The sequence below is a fragment of the Aythya ferina genome, assembly GCF_964211825.1.
Source record: "Aythya ferina genome assembly, chromosome: 2".
In the NCBI taxonomy this organism is placed as follows: Eukaryota; Metazoa; Chordata; class Aves; order Anseriformes; family Anatidae; genus Aythya; species Aythya ferina.
The window spans coordinates 62287828-62312294 of NC_140297.1; the positions used below are offsets into that span (position 1 = coordinate 62287828).

Sequence of the window (24467 nt, forward strand, 5' to 3'; positions counted from 1 at the left end):
ACTTTTAAATGTTTCTTCAGTCTACCTGTAGTTGGGTTTCACTCTGGATTACCTGAGTTTAGAAATTTAGAAAAAGCACCATTTTGAATTGCCTTCCAGGTTCACTTTGGGTGTAAAATATTATGTGACATTTTCTCGCTGTCTTTTCATATTTACCTGTAGCAATATTCCAAATAACCTGGAGGCTGGAAAGAGATGAGTTGAGTTTGTTCTAATTATCTGAAACATCTCCTTGTACTGTTTAGTTCAGGGTTCAGCTTCAGTTATATCTGCTGTGGCAACTGTATTAAACTTCATTTTAATACTTAAGAGTAGAAATGTATTATCCATTAGAAACATGAGAACAACTTCCATCTTTTTCTTTTTTATTTAACCACATATAAGTACACATCAACAGTTGGCATAAATTGCATAAAAATACAGTACCTTTTTGTGCTGGAACACTAGTCACAATGTTTATATAAAGATTTTTTTTTCCGGCTTCCTTGAATTCAATTAGTATTTTAAAAAGTGACTTCCCAAAAGCCCTTTTTTTTTTTTTTGTTTTTGATATTTTCCTTATATAAATTTTTCCAAAATTTATTCTGTAAAAGTTAAAAAGCTAACGCATTTTCAGCCATTCTCCCTCACCCTCTCAATAAAATGGATTTTAAAAAAATAAGACGACTCAGAATACTGATCAGCTGTTACACTACTACTTTATCAGAGGTTCCCATTTAATTGCTCCTGTTATACATATGGTAGATACCATTCATATAGCATCTAATATTATTAGATGCTCTTAGAGTTGTAAAAGACCAGTCATGTCAATAGACTGATGCATGAACAACAACAACAACAACAAAACATAAACAAGCCAAGAATGAATGATATAGAGAAACACGAGACTTTATAAACCTTGAACTGTAGAATCACCATTACTGTGATATTTTCCCATAACAATAAATACACAAAAATTCTATATCAGTTAAACGACTGAAGAATGTCCTTGTACTAGGTATCCTGGGAAATGAATTCTTTAAGTCCTATATTACCTATAACGTTAGTGTGATGCCAAGATGACATAAAACTGAAGAACCAGTCTAATACTGTTGGAGAAATTACACCCACCCAACTGTTTGGCTATACTCATATCGCAACTGGGTTAAATTTCATTTTTCTTTAATGCTGATGATAAAATCCAGGCAGGATCTAATACAGGGGAAAAGAAAATGGGGCATAAATTTTGAAAATAAGTTCTTATCAAGTTAGGCGCTGAAGGTCTAGTTAAGGCAGTGAAGGATTTATTTTAGTATGTTTCTAAGGCTATTACAGATTTTTCCTGAATAAAGCATTTTCTCTTAAAAATTCCATTTGTATTATGCCAGCTTATTCTGAACGCATAAGAATGCTAAAAACCCTTGGACACGGAAAAGCTAAACTATTGCTCGCTCCAAATATTACACTTATTAGTCTTCATTTTTAATATCAGTAAGGTTTCAAGAACATGCACCTAAATAACAAAGTTTCATGTTCGCTTACAAAGTTTTCCATTTCAAAAGCAAGCTTAAAAGCATGTGCTAAGTGATCCAAAATGACCAATGTTCTTAATTCTCACACAAAAAATGTACTTCTCTCAGACATGACTAGTGAAACTATGCGACTTAAGAGAATTTCTAGTAACACCTTGTCCAGAATAATAAAATGGGTAATAAAAGCAACATGAGAAATGTGATGCCAGATGCACCATTCCTTTGTTCCAAGCTGCTAGCACCAAAGCTTTAAACAAACTTGCTTTGCTAAGACATTCTGACAGTCCCATTTCACAATATCATTGGTTTTGAGAATGGAGTTACTTTCCATAGATTTTAACTCCTTTTGGATCAGTGTTCAATAAAATGTGCAAACATATAATCATTTGCATAGCAAATCTCAAGGGACTGACCCTGAAATAGAAATCCAAACTGTTAGGTTTAAGATATTTCTATAATCAGAATTCACTTAAAATGGTAAAAAATAAGATACACATTTTTCCATTTTAAGTCTAGTAAAAAAGGTATTTCTGATTTAGAATTCTTACAGTTACTTGTTTAAAAAGCTGAAAGACTGATGGTTCTTTGCATTGAAATGTTACTCATATGGAATCTTCAAGACTCTGTAATTGCTATTTTCAAATACTGTGATGAAATATGGCCTGGAATCCTTGCTCATCAGGGTACATAAAGGAATTCTGCCGCTATTAGCGGGATCTTCCACATCCCAAATTTCTGGCATACTGCAACCAGGCCTAAAAAAAAAATAAAATGAAAAGAGAGATAAAGAAATTCCACCAGAAAAAAAAAAAAAAAAAAAAGCATTTAGCTTGCTGAACTCAATTTTATGAACTTTTCTATGAATAAGTGACTGTGCCTTCTATTTGAAGTTTGTACTTATACTAAAAATTATCAGATTACAATATCAATAAATATGTTAGTAATTCAATAAAAAAGTATTTATAATGTATAAAATTTGGTCGTTTTTGTAGTTATGTAATTAATAACAATTAATTCAGAAGAGGCAGCATATATGGCAAAACAATTCACATTATACAACATACATCACCACAGACCCTTAAAACTTTCTATAAAATGAAGGGTGACACACTCCTGACATTTTTAAAGAAAAATAAGACACCTTTAAAAAAGTATTACCTCCTTGCTTTTTTATTAAGGCACACAACCACTAATAATTCCCTGTACAGTTATCTTTCAGCGGTGGTATCACTGAAAAACTTCCTAAATTTGGTGAAGATAATACTAAAGAAATGTAATAACTTGAATTTCTTTGTATTTAGAATAAAAATGAAATGACTCCATTTAGATGATGTCTTAAAGGCTCAAAACAGAAATTAAGAAAAATGACATCATTTTTTTCCTATGGACAGTCTAAATATGACAATTTTTTCAGTGACAACCAATGGCCATGATACTCTGGTACTCAAACTATCTTCTACTCTGCACCTTTTAATCATATTTGGCTTTTAGTGCAAGCACACATCTCTTCTTACCATCACAGAATAATTTCTTTTTTTCCTTTGCAAACTGCTGTAATTCACAGTCAAATTTTAAAATACAAAGAACACAGCTTTTCAGGTGCACACAAAGACCAAAAAGTTACTAACATCAATAAAGTTGATCATACTTATTAATAGATGGAGAAGCTGGAGAAAAATGAATTATGGGCACTTTTAATAAAGCATAGATCAATATTTCAAAGCTACTGTTTGATCTCGGACTACATATTTGACTGGTATATCATTCTTGTGAGAAAGAGATTACTCACTTTTTTCTGCTTATGCACAATGACTCTTCTAGAATGTAGTAATTCACTCCTAATTTTATTAATTCTCTTTTCACTTCTTTTGCAGGTTTTCGACTGTACATGGAATATACTACTTTAGTTCTGGCCCTTCAAAAAGAGAAATATGATAAAAGTAAGCTAAACAACACAGGATGGAAATGTAAGGTGGTTTTTTTTTTGTTTTGTTTTTTTACTTTTACTGTAGTTTAATTTCAGTGACATTTGCTTTAATATGATGATTCCTTCACAAATGTAATGTTCCCAGAACAATAAATATAGAGCTCTTTTTATTTTTCTGTAGCAGGAAACAACTTTGCCACAAGATTCATGGTTACTTTGAACAGAAAATGTAAAAACATCACAATGATGCATTTCAAATGTAATACTCAATGGTAGATGCAAAGACATCAAAATGAACTTGCCTGGACTAGAGGTGATCAGAAGAAATTATCTGCCCAGTCCCTCTGCAAAAGGTCATACTCTTTGCCCTTGGTTGGGCTTTTAAAAATGCACAATGCAAGACCAGATGTTCACTCTGAGGTCTGCATACTGAATCTAACAAAATCATCACTTGCTCGACATGATCCCGTTTGTAACATCCAGTAATATTCTCCTTTCATTGCAGAGAGCATGGCGTTATTTATTAACTCCTGCTCATTTTCTGATACTGTATCATCTCCAGAATATTTTCCCCAAACATGCCCTGTCCTATCTGTTTGTACTTAATGTCAGATACAGAATTAAGGACATGAGCCATGTAAAATGAATATTTACTCCTCTTCTTATTTTTCTTTACTTTGTTGTTTTCTTTTTTGGTATGCAAGTTTGAAGTCACATCTATCCTGCAATATATCCCCTCTGATGAACACAAGAAGAAGTTCCTGAAGAACTACTGCATGTTTTCAATCTGACTTAAAATTTTATGGGTATTTTAACCAACTTTTCTATATTACATAATGCCTTTCTTACTTTATATTATCAACATTAAGAGTATTAAGGGAAAAAAATGTTTAAATACTCAACTTTGATAGTTACCTTAATCCTGCATCTTCATAGTGAGGATGATTTACAATAGGACGAAGCGTGGACAATTTAACACTTGCCATTGTAGGCATTGCTCCTGCAAAAACAGCATCTGAAAAACAGAATGAAAGGTATTTTTGAAATTAAGAATCAAGTAGTAAAAACAGAACAAATCTTCAAATACCTAAAACAGTAATCCTATAATAGAAAAACAAAGTGTGAAGAGGAAAAGGTACTTACTTCTTTTGAAAAAGCCTTATGTGGCACCCACATGATATTCACAAAATCACTTTTTTTTTTTTTTAAACCTTGACCTCAATATATGTCATTAATATAACTGAACATCTAAGAACAGAGTTTTAATACCTTATTATTAATCTTATCTTTAATACATCTTATTTTTCTGGAATGTGTAATGTATTCATTATGAGAATGTCTTGTTTTTTGGTTTTTTTTTTTCATTTGTCACTTCTAATACCACTGTTAGATGAGCAACAGAATGTCAGTCCTCTTTGGCCTGAATGTATATTTTCTTGCTAAACAGGTAACTATTCTGGTCCCAAATAGTTTTCTGACACTTCTGTTCTCTTCCGTAAAAGAGCAGGAGCAAGCACAACACAGCCACTTTGAATTCTCTTCTAGCCAAATGATAAGCATGGACACACATACAGAACCAGTTATGCAAGTGAAAATCTGCTTTAATTGGACTTTGTAAAAGCAGTTTTGCTGCAGATACACTACTCCAGTGGCCAGAACCTCCAAGCTGGTAGGCTGGAGTCTAACTAACTTTTTGTATATATATAATTTTTTCATTTGAGACAGCTTCTATGTGGAAAAGTTGTTGTTGTTTTTTGGATAGTCCCAAGACACAGATAGTAGCAATACCTCTTCAGTTATTTTCTCATATTAAGTTCTATAGTTATATCTCACAGTAAATGGGGAACATCATATGCTATTAAATACTATACCTTGTCTGGTACTGACTTGTATCCACTCTAGAAGTTCTTCCTGTGGCAAATTGCTAAATTCTCCCATGATGTTCCACTGAGTTTGAAGGTTTGCTGATCCTTCTATTGCCATCAATGCTAAAATAGCAAAGACCAATGTTTTGGGCTGGATTTTACAGAAGAGCCATCCAAATAACTGAAATGCAAGAATTGATTAATTCCTAGATGACAATTCTGTAATTTTTTATGTAGCACAACTAACTTTTACTTCTCTATAAGGAAGTTAACCTGTATTACAATATGAAACACCTCTGCTATTGCTTCTCCGCTAAACTTCAGTGAGACCTCATCCATCATTAAGTATTTATGTTTACCTAATGTTGTGCATTTATTCATAATACAACAAAATATGAGAATTGACATTAATGCAGCTTTTAAAGTTCTAGTTCAAATGTCAAATTCTGCAGGCAGAAACAATTAAATAATGCTAACTATACTTATACAGTATTTTTTCTCCTACTTAAATCAATAAGTACACCCAGTACTGCAAAATTCTGAAAATACAGCAGAAAAGCAGAATTTGGAGTTAGAAGGCTAATGTTACTTTATATCCTATCCTTCTCTTTCTTGAGCTGGAAAAGCTAGCCCTTGCATTTTTCCCTGCAGATTGGATGCTGGAGGCTTTAAGCAAATACTCAAATAGGTAAAATGGGTAGTTAAGTAGTACCAAATTTGCTATGTTCAAGTTTAGTTTGAGCAAAAACACTTCAACTCATCCATATTTGAACTAAACCTTCAATCAGACAAACATGTATAAACTATTTAAACTACTGTTAACTGGAAGACACTAGATTTCAAAAATATCAAACATGCAGTCAATGTACTTTTTTAATGTTAAAGTATGAAATAAAGTTTCACAGTAAGTTTCCTACTAGACTGACTACACCAATGCAGTAGTGTATGTTATTTTTATTGCAAATTATCCCTGAAATATTTTAGATTTAGATCTCCCAAGCCACCTCCCCAAAAATGCACTGTACTCTACTCTCATCCTCAAATACTTGCTAAACACTATCAAAAAACAGCACTATCCAGGGAAACTTCATGTACCAAATATGCCTGACTGCTGTGTAGGTCTGGAAAGATGAAGCAAAATGAATTCATTTGTGTGCCATTCTACATGAACAAACTTCCCTTTTCACCAACAACCGCAAAAGTCTCAGTTCAAGAACATGTTAGAACTTTGTACTTTCCTTATCAAGATCCATGTTTTTTCAAACCACATTCCAATCACCCTCTGGAAAAACCTCAGTAATGTTTTAAGTATCTGTATTTGCCACCATTTTGTTCACATACAGAGCCCAGAAAGATTGAACATATACACAGTACAAAGCATTTCTTTTTACAGGATGCTGTTCCTCATGTCATTTATTACATTGATGCAAATGTGTTTTAAAGCTTATTTTTGCTAAATAAACACATTATGAAGTCTCTCCAGGTATTTTTCTTTGCTTTCAAAATTTCACCCTGAGTGGAATAATTAATTCCTCCTAACAGAAAGAGGAAATGCAAGCAAACAGTAACATTTTTATTGCCCATCAGGTGCCACAAGGTGCATCACTGAGGTACTAGAGAATACACAGATGCATGCAATCGTCTGAAAGAATACAACATACTCTCCCATTTACAGACTATGTCTTGTCTTCTGCTTGTTTTTGTTGTTTTCACAAATGTCCATCTCAGGCTGACTGATTGCTAATAAGAGAATATATGTAGAAAAGTATTTTTATTTTTACATCCCTTGTTCACCTAAAGCGGGGTACTCTTGAACATGGGTATGGACTTCTCCTAAGGCCCAAGACAGGGCCAGGATAATTACAGGCCTTGTCACATGTGGCAGACTGTCATTTACCTCCTTCTGTACCAAAAAAACATATAAACTACAGCAGTCTAAAGACTTAACTTTCTTATAATTCAAGGCCTATTTCTTTCAAACCAACTATGCCTTTAGGATGCTTCAAAGAAGATCAAGTCACTGGACATGAGCTAGTCCAGTCCAAAAGGGACAGCTCCTGGAGCAGGTGATCATTTGGATTGGCAGGTTCCTGAGAATCTTAGGCTCACTTTAAAACCACACGAAACAACAGCAGAACAACTAAAGAGCCAAGCTGCAGTTGAGTGCAAGGCAAAATGTATTCTGCTTCTTTTTGTTCTCTCCCATCTCTCTTTTTAAACACTATCCTTTCTACTGGACTAAAGTCAGTGACCTAAACTAAATCCTAGAAAATTTATACAACCTGAAAAGAAAACAGAATTGTGGTAAAATACTCTGAATGTGTCCTTCTTCCAAAACGTACACAGGGATAATGTGAGGCATCCTCTAAGATCTAAAACATAATGATTACTAAAAGCACCAGATTTCATTAACTAGAATGATGACATTATTTGCAACACTAAACAAAAAAACACCATGATCCAGGAGGAATTACTGTGGTGTCATTAGTCAGGTGTTTAAAAAGAAAGAAAAGGCACCAAATGAAGATATTCACTGCAAGAACAATTAACTTATGATTAAAAAAAAAAAAAAAAAAAAAGGCAAAGGAAGCCACATACTGGCTACCTATCAGCCTCCTGGCAGCTCATCTTTCAGTCATTACCAGTTGCAAGGTACTTTTTTCCTACTTTTCAGAAATTATTTCTCTACATGCAATAAAAAGAGTAGTTCAAATTTTATTGATTTTCAGTTCTCTAAGAGTAAGAGGTCTTTGAGGCCTGTGGCACAAAATAATGAAATATTTCAAGTTTTAAACTTCATCCCCTTTTGTAAGAGGTTTCAATAACAACACAGCAGAAAAGCCCATTGATTTTCTTCTAGTAAAACACAAAAATAAAGCAATAATAATTAAGAACAAATTAATTTTGGACAGAATTTATTTATATTGTAGATGCTATCTAGAAATCACAACAGAAAAAAAATAGACTATTTTTGTTTATCTTACTTTTCAAAACTAACTTTTTTTTTTTTTTTTTTTTAAATTAACATCCTGGTTGTCTTCCCCAACCACTGCTCTTCCCACTCTGTCAAACATTCTTCTCCTTTCCTTTCATTTGCATTATGTTCATAACAGTTCTTAGCACTCACAGTGCTCAACTCCTTAACATGTTTTCTTTTTAAGTCCAGCTCAATATTAATCATGACCTTTAACTCTCTCCTGTAGAATACTTTGTGAATGACGCTTCCCACACAAGTGCAGAATGGATGAGGTTTGAAGGGATTTCTGAAGGTTATCTAGTCCAAACCAGCTGCTCAAGTAGGACCATCTAAAGCATGTTGCCAAGTACCATGTCTAGGCTACTTCTGAGTAACTCCAAGAATGGAAACTCCACAGCCTCTCTGAGCAACCTGTGCCCTGCTCAGTCACCCTTATAGTGAAAAAGTGTTTTTTTTTTCATGTTGAGACAGAACCTACTGTCTTTCTGTGTGTGCCCACTGCCTCTTGTTCTATCACAGAACACCACTGAAAACAGCAGCTCCATCCTCTCTGCACATCTCCATTCAGCTGTGAGCATATACACATGCAATATTATATATATATATTTAAGTATGTATTTATTGGTAAGATTCCCCCTAAGCCTTTTCTTCTTCAGGCTGAATAGCCCCACTTCTCTTAGCCTTTCCTTGGAAGAGAGATGTTCCAGGCCTTTCATCATCTTAATGGACCTTTGTTGGATATTGTCCAGTAGTTCTATGTCCCTCTTGTACCGGGGAGCCCAGAACTGGACCCAGCACTCCAGGCATGGCCTCAACAGTGCTGAGTAGAGGTGAAGGATCATGTCTCGACCTGCTAGCAATGCTCTTCCTAATGTGGCCCAAGATACTATTAGTGTCCGTTTCAGCAAGGGTACACTGCTGGCTCATGTTCAGCTTGGTGTCCACCAGAATCCCCAGGTCCCTTTCTGCAAAGCTGCTTCCCAGCTGTTTAGCTCCCAGCACGTACTGATGCCTGGGGTTGTTCCTTTTCACGTGCAGGACTTCGCAGTTCCTCTTGTAGAACTGCATGAGGTTCCCGCCAGCCCATTCCTCCAGCCTGCTGAGGTCCCTCTGGATGGCAACACACCCAACTGATGTACCAGCCACTCCTCCCAGTTTTGTACCATCAGCAAACTCTGCCTCATCATCCAGACCATTAATGAAGGTGTTGAACAGTATTGGACCAAACACTGACCCTGGGGTACAGCACCAGTTACTGAACTCCAGTCCCACTTCATCTCTCTTAATCACCACTCTCTGGGCCCAGCCTCTCACAGTTTTCAAGCCACCTTCCTATCCACTTCCCTTTTGCCACAATTGCAAAGCTTCTAAAGCAGCTACCTGGATACAGATTCAATCAAGCTCACTTCTCAAAAACATGGATACCAATACACAAAGGCAATTCTAAGACATTTAAAATCCAGAAAAAAAAAATAACATTTTATTTTATGGTTGATTTCAGCCTAGAAAAAATACATCTGAGTGTGGTGGTTTTACCGTGCTAGGCAACTGAACTCCCCTCACAACCGCTCTCTCATCCCCTCCTTAGAAGAGGAGGGAAAGTAGTAAAGGAAAGAACAACTCATGGGTTGAGATCAAGATAATTTAATTAAAGGGAAAAAATAATTATTAAGGAAAGATTATTATTAATTATATAATTGTGTATTAATATATATTAATTAAATATTATATATTTATATAATCAATAGATAATGCATAGATATGCAATAGATAATTTAAATAAATATAATAAATATATATGAAAATAATTAATTTAACTAAAGGGAAAAAAGTGAAAGGGGAAAAGGGAAGAGGAAAGGGAAGAAAAAAAAAGTCAAGTCTGTGTGGAAGTGCAGAGGAAAGAAATTACTTCCCACAAATGAGCAATGCTTGACCACATCCTTGAAGCAGGGCCTCAATGCCTGTAGCCGGTGTTTGGGAGGACGGACATTTTCACGAGAGCCCACCCCTCCCCTCATCTTCCTTTTTCCACCTTTTATTGCTGTGTGACACCACATGGTATGGAATATCCTTTTGGTTGGTTTAGGTCAGCTGTCCCAGTGATGTTCTTTTTTCACTTTTTTGCCCACCCCCTAGGAGGGTTAGAGAGAGTCCTGATGCTGTGCCAGCACTGCTCAGTAGCAGACACAGCACTGGTGTGATACCACTGCTGTTCTAGCTACAACTGCAGAGCACAGCACTGTATGGGCTGCTGCAGGAAAAGTTAACATCCCAGCCAAACCCAGTACACTGAGTTAGGCACATGGCTTTTGATTTTTAAGGCTACAATATTTTCAAGATGAAAGACTACTTAAAATCACATTTTTGGGAAGAATACGTGCAAGGCTGTAAGCTCAAAAGAGCTGTCAAAACACAACATAAACTAATTCAAACACTGTTCTGGATAAAATCAATAGCTGATAATTTGCAACAGTACTAGTAAAATAAAATTATTGTATGTCTCCTCATGCTCAAGTTCAATACAAAGAATACTAATTTGTATAGTAATGCAGATGGACAAGTTGCATAAAACAGGATGCTTATTTTATTTAGGGTGAGGGGAAAAAGGAATATGTAATTATATTTTTAGACAGGCAACTTAATTTAGTTTATTTTTAACTGTGATACTCAGATTCAGCAATGACACAAATTTGATTTAGAATAAATATAAAGGTAATAGTGAGATAGCTGCAGCACTAAATCTTACCTGTTTTGAACACACCAAGGAAGCCATAACACACAGGTGTGGTGTCAAAAACAACTTTAGCCTCATGATTAAAATCGCTAGGACACTGTATGCCAACAGCTGCAATGCATGGTATACCACCTGCAAAATAAACAAACAAAACCACAAGCAATTATATTTACATACTTTTAATTTCTCTCAAAACTATAACTTCATTTTCAGTATAGCTTAAATAACAAGTTTCTCTGAAAAAGAGTCAAAGTGAAAGTAAAGACCTTCACATTTCAGATAGTGAACAGACCTTTGTCATCTTTTTTCTAAAGTGTGTCTGGTCTGTCAAATTATGGAACAACAGGAGAAACATTAACAATAATTTGATAGGAATTTGAAAGGAATTTGATAAATGGCTAGCTCTTCAAAAGATTCTGAAACGCAGACAGAAACAGGCAAAATTTGTCATATTATTTCTTTATAGAAGTGAAGAGACCTTGCTAATACCTTGTCTAATACTTAAATACTTACATATGAGATGGAAGAAGCAGATAAAGTCATCTAACCTGGAGAAAAGGAGACTAAGGGGAGACTCTACATCTGTATCATGTATCTACTCTGTATCGTGCTCTACAATAACCTTAAAGGAGGCTGTAAGTGAGATGGGGATCAGTCTCTTTTCCCAAGCACCAAGCAATAAAACAAGAGGAAATGACCTTCTAAGCTGTGCCAAGGGAAGTTTAGATTGGATATTAGGAAAAAAATCTTCACTGTTCCAAAGTATTGGAACAGGCTGCCCAGAGAAGTAGTTGAGTTACCACCCCTGGAGGTCTTCAAAAGATGTGTACCGTAGCTTAGTGACATGGTTTAAAGGTGGACTTGTCAACGCTAGGTTAAAGGTTGGACCAGATGATCTTAGTGGAAGTCTTTTCCAACCTAAATGATTTAAATGATTCTATAATCTCTGCTACTCACACTACCACAGGCAACCTGTTAGAAACAAAACGGTTAGAAAGCATCGGAGATGTAGTTCAGCCCTCCTAACAATGAATCTACATCACCTGTGGAAGTGCTGTGGTAAATCACAGAGGCATTTTTGCAATCAGTGCCTTTCTGCACTGGTACAGCAAAAGCCCAAAAGACTCCTATCCTGCACTGCCACCCCACCATTAATTAGCATTATTTTTTGTTCAGCATTCCAGAGCTATTTTGGCAACACAATGGAATAAAAGATGCAAATAATTAGCAAATAAACCATCTATCAGCATCAGTATTGAATATGAATAAAATTATGCAGAAAAAAATATCTTACCTCACCCTGGTTAAAACGTTCCTCTCTGAATAAAGAAAAAAAGGAAAAAATCATGATTTGTTTCTATCATATAGATGCAGCAGTTTTACTTTACAGTAAGCAAGAGTCAGCGCCTGTATAGATTTTTTTTTCTCTCTAACAAGCTTTTAAATATACTGCAAATCAGTAACTATCCTCCATCCCTATGTCTACTTGGGATATATGAAAATTATTTTTAGCAGTTTTTTTAATCACTTTCATGAATTATTTCATATATAGAACAGTTGAACAGTTTATTTAGAGAATGAAACTTCATTAACATAACAGAGGCAAAGAACTGTTACCAAAGAAGTCAGCCATTTACTCAGGTTGGTTTTGGCTTCTCAGAAGGAAATACAAATGCGAGTACAGTGAAAATGAGGTATACATTTGAAAAAAAAATGCACCAATTTTTATTTTTTTTAAATTTTGATATATGCCATTAAGACTATGGAAAGCAGATATTACTGCAGACTAGTGACCAAAAAATGGAATCAAAAAGATTTCCCTGGTTAGGGAAATGACATGCAATTGGCCAAATTCACTGCCCTTAAGCATTTTAAGAAGTGATGCCAAATGCCTGTAACAGGCAGAGCACGTATTACAGACGTTTAGAAAATAAAACTAATACAGCCAGGATCCTCTTCTAAAGATGAAATCCAAGTATTTTTATAACCTGGAAAAAAATAATGGGGAAGAAACAGTTTGTGTTCACTGTTTACAGGAGAAAAGTGAATAGACACATGAGTAAATACTGTGCTTTAGGAATAAAGCAGAAAAATAAATGATGAAATAGAATATTTGTGGGGGAGGGGACTAGGGTGTCTAAAACTAAGTTCAGCAGATAAACTTAGACAGTCTATAAAAATACCACAAATAGTACATCCAAGCCATTCAGTTACATAATTTACCCTTCAAAAAGGATCAACATAATGTAGCTATTTAGTGTATGTCAAATCAAATGAACTTTCAGCAGGAAGATCAGTTTGACATTCAAAAAGAATAATTACCTTTCATATTGGCCTGTATGAGATAAAGTCCACCTAAGATATTTAATTGCCTGAAGAACACAGAAGCCAACAAAATTATGAATAAGTTTTCAAAAGCATTATAGAGCATTTCCAACATTTATTAAATTAAATTACACCTGAGTATCTCGTTTTCAGATAATGCTAATATAAAGGCACACAGTACTTTAGCTAAAAATTCTTTCTGAGGATGTTTAATTAGCCAGGCAGTTAGCAGTTATCCCATCTGTTCTTGTGTAAACTGTAAGTTGTTTTCACACAAACTATACATAATCAAATTTACAAAAACAGTTGTAAACTTTAGTTATAGTACTCATCAGCTAAGTGACAGAATTTTTTTTGGTGCTTAAGATCAAAGCAAGTTTTCTCACTGACACAGGACCAGAGCTTCATAAAAATTTATGTAAAGGAAATACAGAACTGTATACAAATATTTTTGACAAACTATATTATATAAGTATTTTATACTTATTTTAAACTATATTATATAAGTATTTTAACTTTTTCCTGTCTCAAAATAAATACTGGTCCCTTAAAAAAATGAAAAAAGTAAATTCAAGGTAAAGGTGACTCACTAAATTACGTACCTTTTTGATAATTACTCCCAAAACCACCAGAACAACTGGTAGTAGTAGAGTCTTTGTGTATCTAACTGGAGTCTACAATCAAAACAAAATGCATTAATTGCTTTCCAGTCAGCCAGTGTTACATCAATGTTCATTTTGAAGAAAATAATATACGGAGTTTTTCCTCAAGTGAAACAAATATAAACATACAACAAGAACAAAACAAGCTAAAAGAAACTGAAATTTAAACTCCACCCAGCAATCTCACTAGAGGTCTTCATACTAGGGTCATTACATAATTATTCCCCTCTCTTTGGCAAACTACCCAGAGACTTGAGGTAGATGATATCTCAAAAGAATTTGAGTGTTCTGGGTTGACTAATCTATAAGTATTCTGAACACATATTTAGACACTGATGAACTAGAAAAGTCTACTAAGAACACACATGGAAACCTCAAAACTTTTCCATAAACTAAACCCACCTCATCTTCGTGGCTCTCACCACATTTTCCCTCTACTCAGCATCCGTTACTGACAGACACAAAATGTTAATTTTGCAGAACTTTGATCTTTCATATAGCCCTGAACAAGCACTTCTTTTAATAAAGCAAGCATGCTTCTTATATATGAAATCATAATACTTTTAGTTTTAGCAAATTTAAAAGCAATAAAATCATTTAAATTTAGCTGAAGTTCATTAACATCTCTAACTTCATCAGTAAGCACTTGGAACTTAAAAGAGAAAGAATTCTTATGATGGCAGTAGTATGTTATGGCTCACATATGTTTCAAGTTATAAATGGAGATAAATCAAAAAGCTCCCTTTTCCATAAACATCTAATTTGATCAGATTACCTCTTTTTCCATGAAGTCAAACTCTGCAGCACAGGTATACATTAATGTATCAAAATCCTTGTAGCCAATAAATTTAGATTTTAATATATTACCTATATGAGCCTGGTAGGAAATACAAAAAAAAAAAAGAGCTGCAGTAAGAAAAAAACTGTTTTCTGCAAACAAGTAGTTTAAATATATATATTTATATATATATATTTAAAAATTAAAACAGAAGATTATATAATTTATAATAATGTTATAAATGCACCAAAAATGTATTTGAGTAGATTAAATGACATACTTGATCATAACAGAATAGACAAAAGAAAAAGCAGAAAGCAGCAGAAAAGGGATGTTATCACTGCAACTGGGTTGAACAAGAGTACAGTTTGCATATGCACATTTTAAGATATGAGCTTCCCACCTCTTGCCCCTACATTTAGGTGTGCAGCATCTACATAGACAGGGTTTAAAGAATGTAGTTTAGTAGCAAAAGCACTGAAGTGCAATTAGGAGTCCTAGTTACAACAAGCATTTCAGAGTTGCCTTAACAATGAGTTTCAGAAGAAATTGACTGAAGAAACGGAGTAAATAAAACAAAGATGTAGGTAAAAGATACCAAAAATAAACAGAGCTCTATAAAGCCAAATTTCATAACAAACACAGAGCATTTATTAACTCAACAGTACACACATTGGTCTTTTCACAAACTTAGGTCATAATAGCCCAAAGTCTTCATATTGAATGAGAAAGCAAATACACAAGCCCATTCCCATTTCTGCAAAAGAAGTCTTGGAATCTCGGGAAAATATATCAATAAGAGACTGAAATCAAAGTATTAAGGCAAAATATTTTTAAAAGACACCATATACTTGCATAAGAGAAAGAAGACTTACATCATCAGCTATTCCAAATGCTAAAGAAGTTAGGTATTTCAAGGTGACTGTCCCAAATAACCAGGCACATCCTTGGATGACCTTAAAAATACATTTGGAATTAAATAAGCATGTCTCAGCAAACTTTTAAATAAAACTGTACTTTCTCAGAAAGATTACTAAATTTAGTGACTAGCTCAAAACTTTACATTATCACCAAGATATACAATCATTTCTAACCCATTACACTTCTGAAATTTGAACACATTGGATGGTTTTATGTTTTGTTTTCTTTTTTTTTTCCCCCTCCCTTACTTCAACTGAAATATTTTTGGATTAACTGTTATTTTGGCTGTATCACTGCACATGACATTGTAGCAGAGGATGTACCAAAGTAAACGTTAAATGGGGCAGCCAAACCGTCAATTCCATCTGTTTTGCATACAGTGGTGTACCACAATTATTTTCCACCAACAGCCTCTCTGTAATTATCAGGTTGTACTACCCCACTAATCCAAACCTTTGAAGGAATTTGCTGATTTATAGTACCTTTTCAAGATAATCTCAAAATAGAACTTCAAGGAGATAGAAACGGTTACATACTATGTTTATGAAGTGTAACTAAAACTACTAGAAAGGAGAAAATTCTAGGCAATCTCACTTTACTTAGTTCCTTATAAAACAAGCCCAGCTGAGTAGGAAAGCCTGGCTCAGCACCATGCACATGACAGGGACCAGCAGCACATACATTCAGAGAGAATATAATAAAAACATGCAAACTGGTCTTTACCCTAACGTAACCATGATATTTATGTGACTATGGGTTGTATTCAATCATCATGTTTAATGACTGAAAATTAACCTAAATGCCCAAGAGTTACCTAATCCTTTTACTGACGCTTTATTTTTTGCTTCCACAATATAATAATTCTCTTATAAATTTACTGCTGCTAACAGAAGGAGCACCAAATAAACTGTCATTGTAACCTGTTTCTACTCACTAGCCTTGTTATGCTTACCTCCACCTTCCAAGATGTAGAATTCTAACCTATTTTAAAATTTGTGCTATTTAGCAACTCTTTATTAATAATTACTTACTTATAATTATTAATAATTATTTACTTCCCTTTTGGATGCCTGCTCAGAAATGCACTGATGTATTCAGAGAATACCAAGGAATACCAATTTTTTTCTGCTTCTTTAGGTTAAAATATTTTATACATATAGTTTGGGTGGTGGTGGTCTTCTTTTGAAATCTTACCATTTAATCCCACCACTTGTTTCTTACCTTCTAACATTCACACCTTATCACATGGAGCTTATTTTCTTTTACAGTTCCCATTAGATATCTTCCCCAAAAGGTTTCTGAAATTCAAGTGCATTACATTCACCCATACACCCTTATCTAGAGCCTTCAAAGAAGTCAAATACATTTGCCAGGCATGACTTCCTTTAGAGAGGCTGCATCGGACCTATCTTTTGTTATATCACATGTACAAGTATCTTTAACAACTTTATTCATCTGTTTATTCTTCTACAAAGTTGGACTTACTGGTCTGTAGTTCCACAAATGCCTTGGATCTCATTTTTCAAAAACCTGACACAAGATCTGTCTACTTTCCTAATTCCCTGGTACCACAGGTAACTAGTTACATTGACAAGTTACACACGCAATGCAGTTTGTTTTACTTTTATTTTTTTCATTTTAATGCCTTTATATTCTAATGCCTGTATAATAACTGTATGAATTTCATCTAGTTTTGGTAAGAGGTTACCATTCATTTTAATGAGAATGGTCTTAAGCACCTGGATAGTCTTCGTAGTCTCCCATTAAAGACATCTTTACAAGTTATTGTTGTGTCTTAAGCAGCAAGTTGTTTCTCACATTTTCTACAGTGTCATATTTTATTTGTCAGAGTTTTGGGGGTTTCCTCCACATTTGGACATTATTTCAACTGCCCTCAAAACCCAACTATATGTCCCTACATTGTTTTAGACTGACTCCCTTCTTGTACTTAGTTATGTAAGTTGCTTGATGTTATCAAAAATATTCTAAAATAGTGATATAGGACGTATTTTTAATGAATCACTAATGTAGTATCTTAATCCCCATCAAATGCCCCACCAGGCACTGTTATTCTTTTAACTGCCTCTTCTAAATTGCTTTCTGTTTTAGAGAAAGATTTTCATAGAGATCTTAGGTTTTGCAAACAGGTTTAAATTAAATGTGCTGCCATTTGAGTCCTGTTTTAATTTTGTGAAATAAATGCTTATTTATGCCCCTTTTCTTTTAAAATGAATCCCTAGGAATAGGGACAATTTACTTGAAAAGGGCAATTTATCTGTATTTCTTGATTTTCTGCTGCTAGAAAACAAAACAAAAGTTAGTTCTGTTTCACTAAAACAAAACAAAAGTCATAATTCTTTTCTGAAATTCAAGATGTATGAAATTCCTTACCCACAGATAGACTTGACTTCTGCACCTTTTAAAGATTCTTGGACTCAGTTCTAGAATTCCCTAATAATAAAACGAAAATATATTTCCAGGTAAGATATATCATGAAGATGTTCCAGTATCCTGGATGACTTTTTGTTTGATTTTAATAAGCACCTCCTTTAGCATGCAGCTACATAAAATTAAATAAATAAGCACACACACCACCACATACCAGATTCCGGAATCACCCTGCACTGGCAAAACATGCCAAATTAAAAACTCCTGCAGTGCTGCATTTTATATATGATTAATGAAAGACTATTCTACTCTTTACCAAGTAAAATTCTATATTATACAGTTCTAAGTTTCTTTAAATCAAAGACAACAGGAAACTGAATTATGTCTGCTTTCATGAACAAGAGCCTTCTGAAGCAACTAATAAATTACTGGCAGCATAACACAAATTTTTCATACAAGGCAAAAGAACAGAACTGGGGAAAAAGTAACCAGTATTTTTCTGTTTCACACTGTTGCTGATTTATGACACATAGAAAATCCATTCTAAGATGCCTTGACAAACAACAACATTAAGAAAAACAGAGAATAAACTTAAAAGCTTTTAGAGCCCCATCTGTACGTGACATGGACTGAGGCCACTATATACAGTCAAATAACAGAGAAACAACAAATATTTTTTCTAAAGAAGAAAATAGGCAAGAAACTCAATGTCACTACATTTAGTATACAATTACAGAAACTGCTACAAGCAAGTAGAGTAAGCTCATAAGAAAAACTATTCCAACAACTACCAGGAGTGAAAGGAGCTAATTCTTAACACAGGTAAGAAATTACCACTCTTCTCCTGAAGGACAAAAATAAACAAAAAAGAAAACAAACAAACAAAAATCACTGATGTCACCCCATGCTTCTAGCATTGGCAAAAAGATTCAGAAATTGAGATTATTTGTAGCATGCTAAAGCAGATCTGTTTATACAATCTTATCTCCTATTTCATGTATATAATTCCCTTAGCAGAAACCATATGAAACTAAAAGAGGTTAGAGGTGTTTTTTCCTCTTAAGTATAAATGAAGATAGCAAATATTAAGATGAGTCTTAGTGAATAATTTCACACTTGGGAATACGGCTCAAATATAGGTTCAAATAGTACTCTGTACTATCTGAACTGTAGTTTCCCTTACTCTGCTCGGGTGAGGCCTCACCTCGAGTATTGCATTCAGTTTTGGGCCCCTCAGTACCATGAGGACATCAAGGCCCTGGAGCATGCCCAGAGTATAGGGCTATGACACTGGTGAAAAGCCTGGCACACAAGTCCTATGGGGAGCAGCTGAGGGAACTGGGGTTGTTCAGTCTGGAAAAGAGGAGGCTCAGGGAGACCTCATTGCTCTCTACAACTACCTGAAGGGAAGGTGTGGGGAGCTGGGGGTTGGCTTTTTCTCGCAGGTAGCTAGTCTAGAAGGAATGGCCTCAAGTTGCACCAGGGAAGGTTCAGGTTGGAAACGAGAAGACATTTCTTCTCAGAAAGAGCAGTCAGGCATTAGAACGGGTTGCTCAGGGAGGTGGTGGCATCACCATCCCTGGGGGTGTTCAAAGAAAGGTTGGACGTGGTGCTTAGGGACATGGTTTAGTGGGTGACATTGGTGGTAGGGCAATGGTTGTACCAGATGGTCTTGGGGATCTTTTCCAACCTTAATGATTCTATGAAACTGTTGTTGTGTAAGTTATAGCCATTTTTTCTGTATTTGCAGTTTCAAAGAAATAAGCATTTAAAACAAGACTTCTTGCTCATGTTCTCATTTCATAATTATTTCACTCAAATATTACAGTGGTGTTAACAAGGGTATGGATCCTGTAAAATTTAACCTAGCCTAAATAAAGAAGACAGCCTGACTCCTAAACTCAGCTTCCCTTCAGAAGAGGTCTTGGTGCGAAAAATCTTAGTATTTAATTATTCTCCAAATATCTTTAAGGTCTGTTTGTGACATAAAAGATTTGTCAACTGTCTGGTAATGCAGCAGTTTCACATTTTATATCAATACATACAGAACAGTACATGATTAATTTTCTTTTTCTTAAACAACTTACCCATATAACTACTAAAGATGCAGCATAATATGATGTTAATAACATCGAATTACCGAACATCAAAATAAAACACACTACAAGAGATACCTGAAAAAAGAAAATTAAAATTATTAAATTTACAATAGAAAAGGTTAAGAATTGCTTAACTATATAAATTACGTTGTAACATAAACAGCTTTATAATTAAAGACACAACCCTCACAACAAGTGCAAGCTTGATACTTGGCTTCGAGAACTGTTCTGAAAACGGTGATTATGACTTAATTGTTACAGATAGCCAAGTGTACAGTATTATTTTATATTACAAAGTACATATAGATTAAGACTAACTTATCTTGCCCAATATATCTGTTACATTTTTGTAGTTATTCCTAACATAATGCAATAATTTGGGGAAAAAAAAAAAATAAAAAAAAAAGTATTTTTCTATTCTGTTATCTTTCAGAGTCCTGGACAAACATTAAAAGTACTGAATAAATGCTTGTTTTCTTTCTTCCAAATTGAGAATAATATATTTATAAAACAATCATTACTGAATTAAATGAAGCAGAATTCTGACTGTTCAGTCATATGAACAGCTGAATCAGGTTGAAAGTCAAGGCTGAAATACACAGAAAATTTTTTTGCACCATCGTGATCTTCTACTGTGCTTTCCTATTAAGACAAAGCAAGCTGAATTACATTTCTCAACTTGGGAAAGCCATATCAATGATCAATCTCTGCCTTCTACTATGCGCAGGAATAAGGAAAAGTAGTAAAATATTCAGCCTTTTGATTTTATTTTTTCTTTTTTCCATAGCTAGGCTGTAATTTTCTACAAAAACTGGAGGTTGGGGGCAGAATCAGAAACACCACAAAGACAGACTGGCAGTTTACCCAGCCTCAGAAGGCTTTCTCTATAATGGTACACAATTATTTAATTAACTGAAATTAGGCTTTCATGGCACTTTGGCACCAATATTATTAACTTATTGCCATAAGCCAAATGACACGAATATTTCATCCTGCTTCTGCCAAAAAATTACTAAACCAAGATGCTTATTTGCAAATTTTCCTTATAAGGGTGACTGGGAACAAGCACTTGATATATAGTTTTATATAGAAATTGAGCTGAATAGAACTTACTACTGCCTTTCATTTATCATTTGCAGTATTTCAAAATGTTTGGAAAAAAAGTATGAAATATCACTTAGATAAAAGCTTCTTTTGTGTGGCAAAAACACTTTCTGCCCACTGAGTTTGCATTGCAAAATTTTATCAAAAGTATATTTTTAAAAATAGACATATTTCTTAAAAAGAAAAAAAAGTTTACATCTTCCTATATATTTAAGATTGTCGTCTTTCTTCAAACAGCAGAAAATCCTGGCAGCAGAACTCAGAACTTGATCATTATTTTAGTTTCAAAAATAAAGACCAGGTATATTATGCTGAAACCCATTTGCCTTTTACTTATCATCTTCTGCCTTTGACTTTCTCACCAATTTGACAAAATAAGTTTTTTTCAGACTAATATTTTAATATTTCTTTTTGCCCTTCATTCTGAACACTTCTCTAACTAGTTTGAGCAGAACATCTTCCTGTGGTACAGATGTCAGTAGTCTTCAAAACCCAGTTCTAGCTGGTGTTTCCTAATTTTGACTTGAAAACACCTCATTTATTGTTACCATTAACTAATGGCATAAGATGAATGCTATCTTTTCAACTTTTTATTGTTCATGCTCTATTTTTAGTATAATTTCTAGTCTGCTGTCTAGTCTCAACAATTATGATGCATCAGACTGATCCTAGTTTCTGACACTATGATATAAAAATATTTAAGATCAAATGTTCAAATCCAGGCCCCTCCAACCCATGCTGTTGACTCCCTCAAGTGATGACAGGCCATGCAAAGGGATCTAGATAGACTGGTGCATTGGGCAACAGTATGAAGTACAGCAAAGGTAAATACCAGGTTCTGCACCTGGGATGGAGTAATGTTTGTTACAGTACAGACTAGGAGATGTGTGGCCAGAGAACAGTTCTCTAGAAAGGGATCTGGGGGTGCTGGTTGACAGCAGGCTCAACACGAGTCAGCAGTGTGCCCTGGCAGCCAAGACAACAAACTGCGTTTTTGTGCATTAAACACAATATAGCCAGCTGGCCAAAAGAGATGATTCTCCTGCTCTATTTAGTAATGATAAAGCCTCACTTTGACTACTGTGTGCAGTTCTGGTCTTCACAATATAAAAAGGATGTTAAGGTACTTGAAAGTGTCCAGAGGTGGGCAACAAAACTGGTGAGACGGCTGGAAAGTATGTCCTGTGAGGAGAGGCTAAGGACAATTGGGCTGGCTAGCTTGGAGAAGAGGAAGCTAAGAGGTGACTTCACTGCTCTCTACAACTTCTTGAGGAAGAAGTGGAGAGGGAGACACCTATTTTCCCTGGTAATCAACAATAAAATGGAAGGGAATGACACAAAGCTGTGCTGGGGAAGGTTCAGAATGGATATTAGGAATAATTTATTTACCATGAGTATGGTCAAACACTGAAACAGGCTTTCTAGAGAGGTGGTTGATGCTCCATGCCTGTCAATGTTTAAGGGGCATTTGTATAATGCCCTTAATTATATGCTCTAACTTTTGGTTAGCCCTGAAGTGGTCAGGCAGTTGGACTTGATGATTTTTGAAGGTCCCTTCCAAATGAACTATTCTATTCTATTATTGCACATTTCTAATCGTCTTGTAACTAATGAAAACACTTCAGACACACTGTTTTGATGCTTTAACCTGTTTGAGAGGTTTTAATTTGAAAAAAAAAAAGTTACCATATGAACAGAGACTATCTTCTGTAATTTGCAGGAGTCAATATAACCCATAATACACACAGCAAATAACGAAGCTATCTAGAATGAAAAGCAAAAAAAATAGTTAACAATTTACAGTGGTGTGCTTGCTCTAGCAAATACATATTCATACAAAAAACTAATTACTCAAACAATTATAAACCAACTTTTACTGCTGCTTTTTTGCTAAGTGCATAGTTAGGCATTTTATAACAGCTTCTTTCAAGAAACTTTAATTTTGCTGCTCTGAATAACAGTTATCAAACATATTTGAGTATTTAAAAAGTAGGAACTTGGTTTTCCAAAAATGGAAGTCATCACAACACAGCACTAAACACATCTTTCAATTTTTAGAAAACAGAACAACAAAAAAAAGTAGTCATTAACGTTAACTAACCCCAAATTTTTGCAAAGCACTAGAACATCACAATTTACTGCTTAGGAAAATGAGATTCACTGATTAGGTAGCTTACTAAAAGTCACATGGGAAATTCATGAAATTATGAATCGAACCTATAAGTGTCAGACCCAACATCTTATAATGGTTACAGCAATGGATTTCTTCTAATGTCTTACAGAGTTTAATGGCTTCTTCTTCTCCACTTAGGACATTTGCATACACAGTTTTGAACAATTGATATATACTATCAATTCAAACCAAGCAACAACTCTGTTGAGTGCAACAGACAAGGGAAAAAAGTATGAAGACATGGATGGACTTCAATCAACAGGTTACATTTCAGTCAACTTAAACATTAAGATATTGTGCTGTATGACCAGTATCCTATTGCTCACATTAGCATATGCTACATGTCAGCACTAGTTCAAGTTAACTGCTTGAGCTCTCAGACAGAAATTCTGCCACTGCTCTCAGGTTTATTAAAATTAAATAGGAAATCATGCAAAAATCATGCCAAATATCACATGCCATGCAAACTTTGCTCTCTGTAAAAATCTGAATAGCCCAAAGCAATGCAAGATCAACACCTTTTATTTTTGTACTTCAATATACAAAGTTTTCCCATGTTCTGCACTTGTTTAAGTGCAGTGACCTTAGGATGGAGGCTGCTTTTAAGAAATAAGTAAATTATTTAGTCCTGGAAAAAGAAGACTGCGTGGTGTCCAATTTTCAAATTAATAATAGGAAAAAAAATGGTGTGATAAATGGGGTGAATCTTTCCTAAGAGCAAGGGTAAGCCTGGCTAAAACGAAAGCAACAGAATAGTTGTGAACTCAATGACAGTCTATAGAAAGTAGTTAATTTGCCTAAAGAAGACAAAGAGGCTATGCAGAGGTGGACACAGTCTTACCTGAGTTAGAAGAACAAACTGAGCAAACTGCCAGGGAAGCATGAAAAAGATATTAGAAACACACAGTGCAATCAAGCTTCCTGTATTAATATTCGGAATCCTTGGGAAAAAGAGACAGAACAGGTATCAGTAAGTTAAATTACATTGATATTTGCATATTAT

General features: G+C 34.6%; 1 protein-coding gene across 1 annotated transcript in view; it reads right to left on the reverse strand.

Annotated features, from left to right (window-relative positions):
• Nucleotides 1-348: 348 nt before the first annotated feature.
• The window catches only part of DPY19L1 (dpy-19 like C-mannosyltransferase 1), a 50345-nt gene continuing 26226 nt past the window's right edge, over nt 349-24467 (reverse strand). Inside the window, exons 10-23 of the mRNA XM_084510096.1 lie at nt 24306-24405; nt 22978-23055; nt 20176-20262; nt 18092-18151; nt 15655-15735; nt 14777-14878; nt 13942-14013; nt 13337-13386; nt 12309-12333; nt 11027-11146; nt 5310-5484; nt 4354-4453; nt 3301-3426; nt 349-2266 (exon numbers count right to left, since the gene is read on the reverse strand). Coding sequence (XP_084366222.1) covers nt 2110-2266; nt 3301-3426; nt 4354-4453; nt 5310-5484; nt 11027-11146; nt 12309-12333; nt 13337-13386; nt 13942-14013; nt 14777-14878; nt 15655-15735; nt 18092-18151; nt 20176-20262; nt 22978-23055; nt 24306-24405 — 1333 coding nt within the window. The 3' untranslated portion in view covers nt 349-2109. The remainder of the gene's footprint in view (nt 2267-3300; nt 3427-4353; nt 4454-5309; nt 5485-11026; nt 11147-12308; nt 12334-13336; nt 13387-13941; nt 14014-14776; nt 14879-15654; nt 15736-18091; nt 18152-20175; nt 20263-22977; nt 23056-24305; nt 24406-24467) is intronic.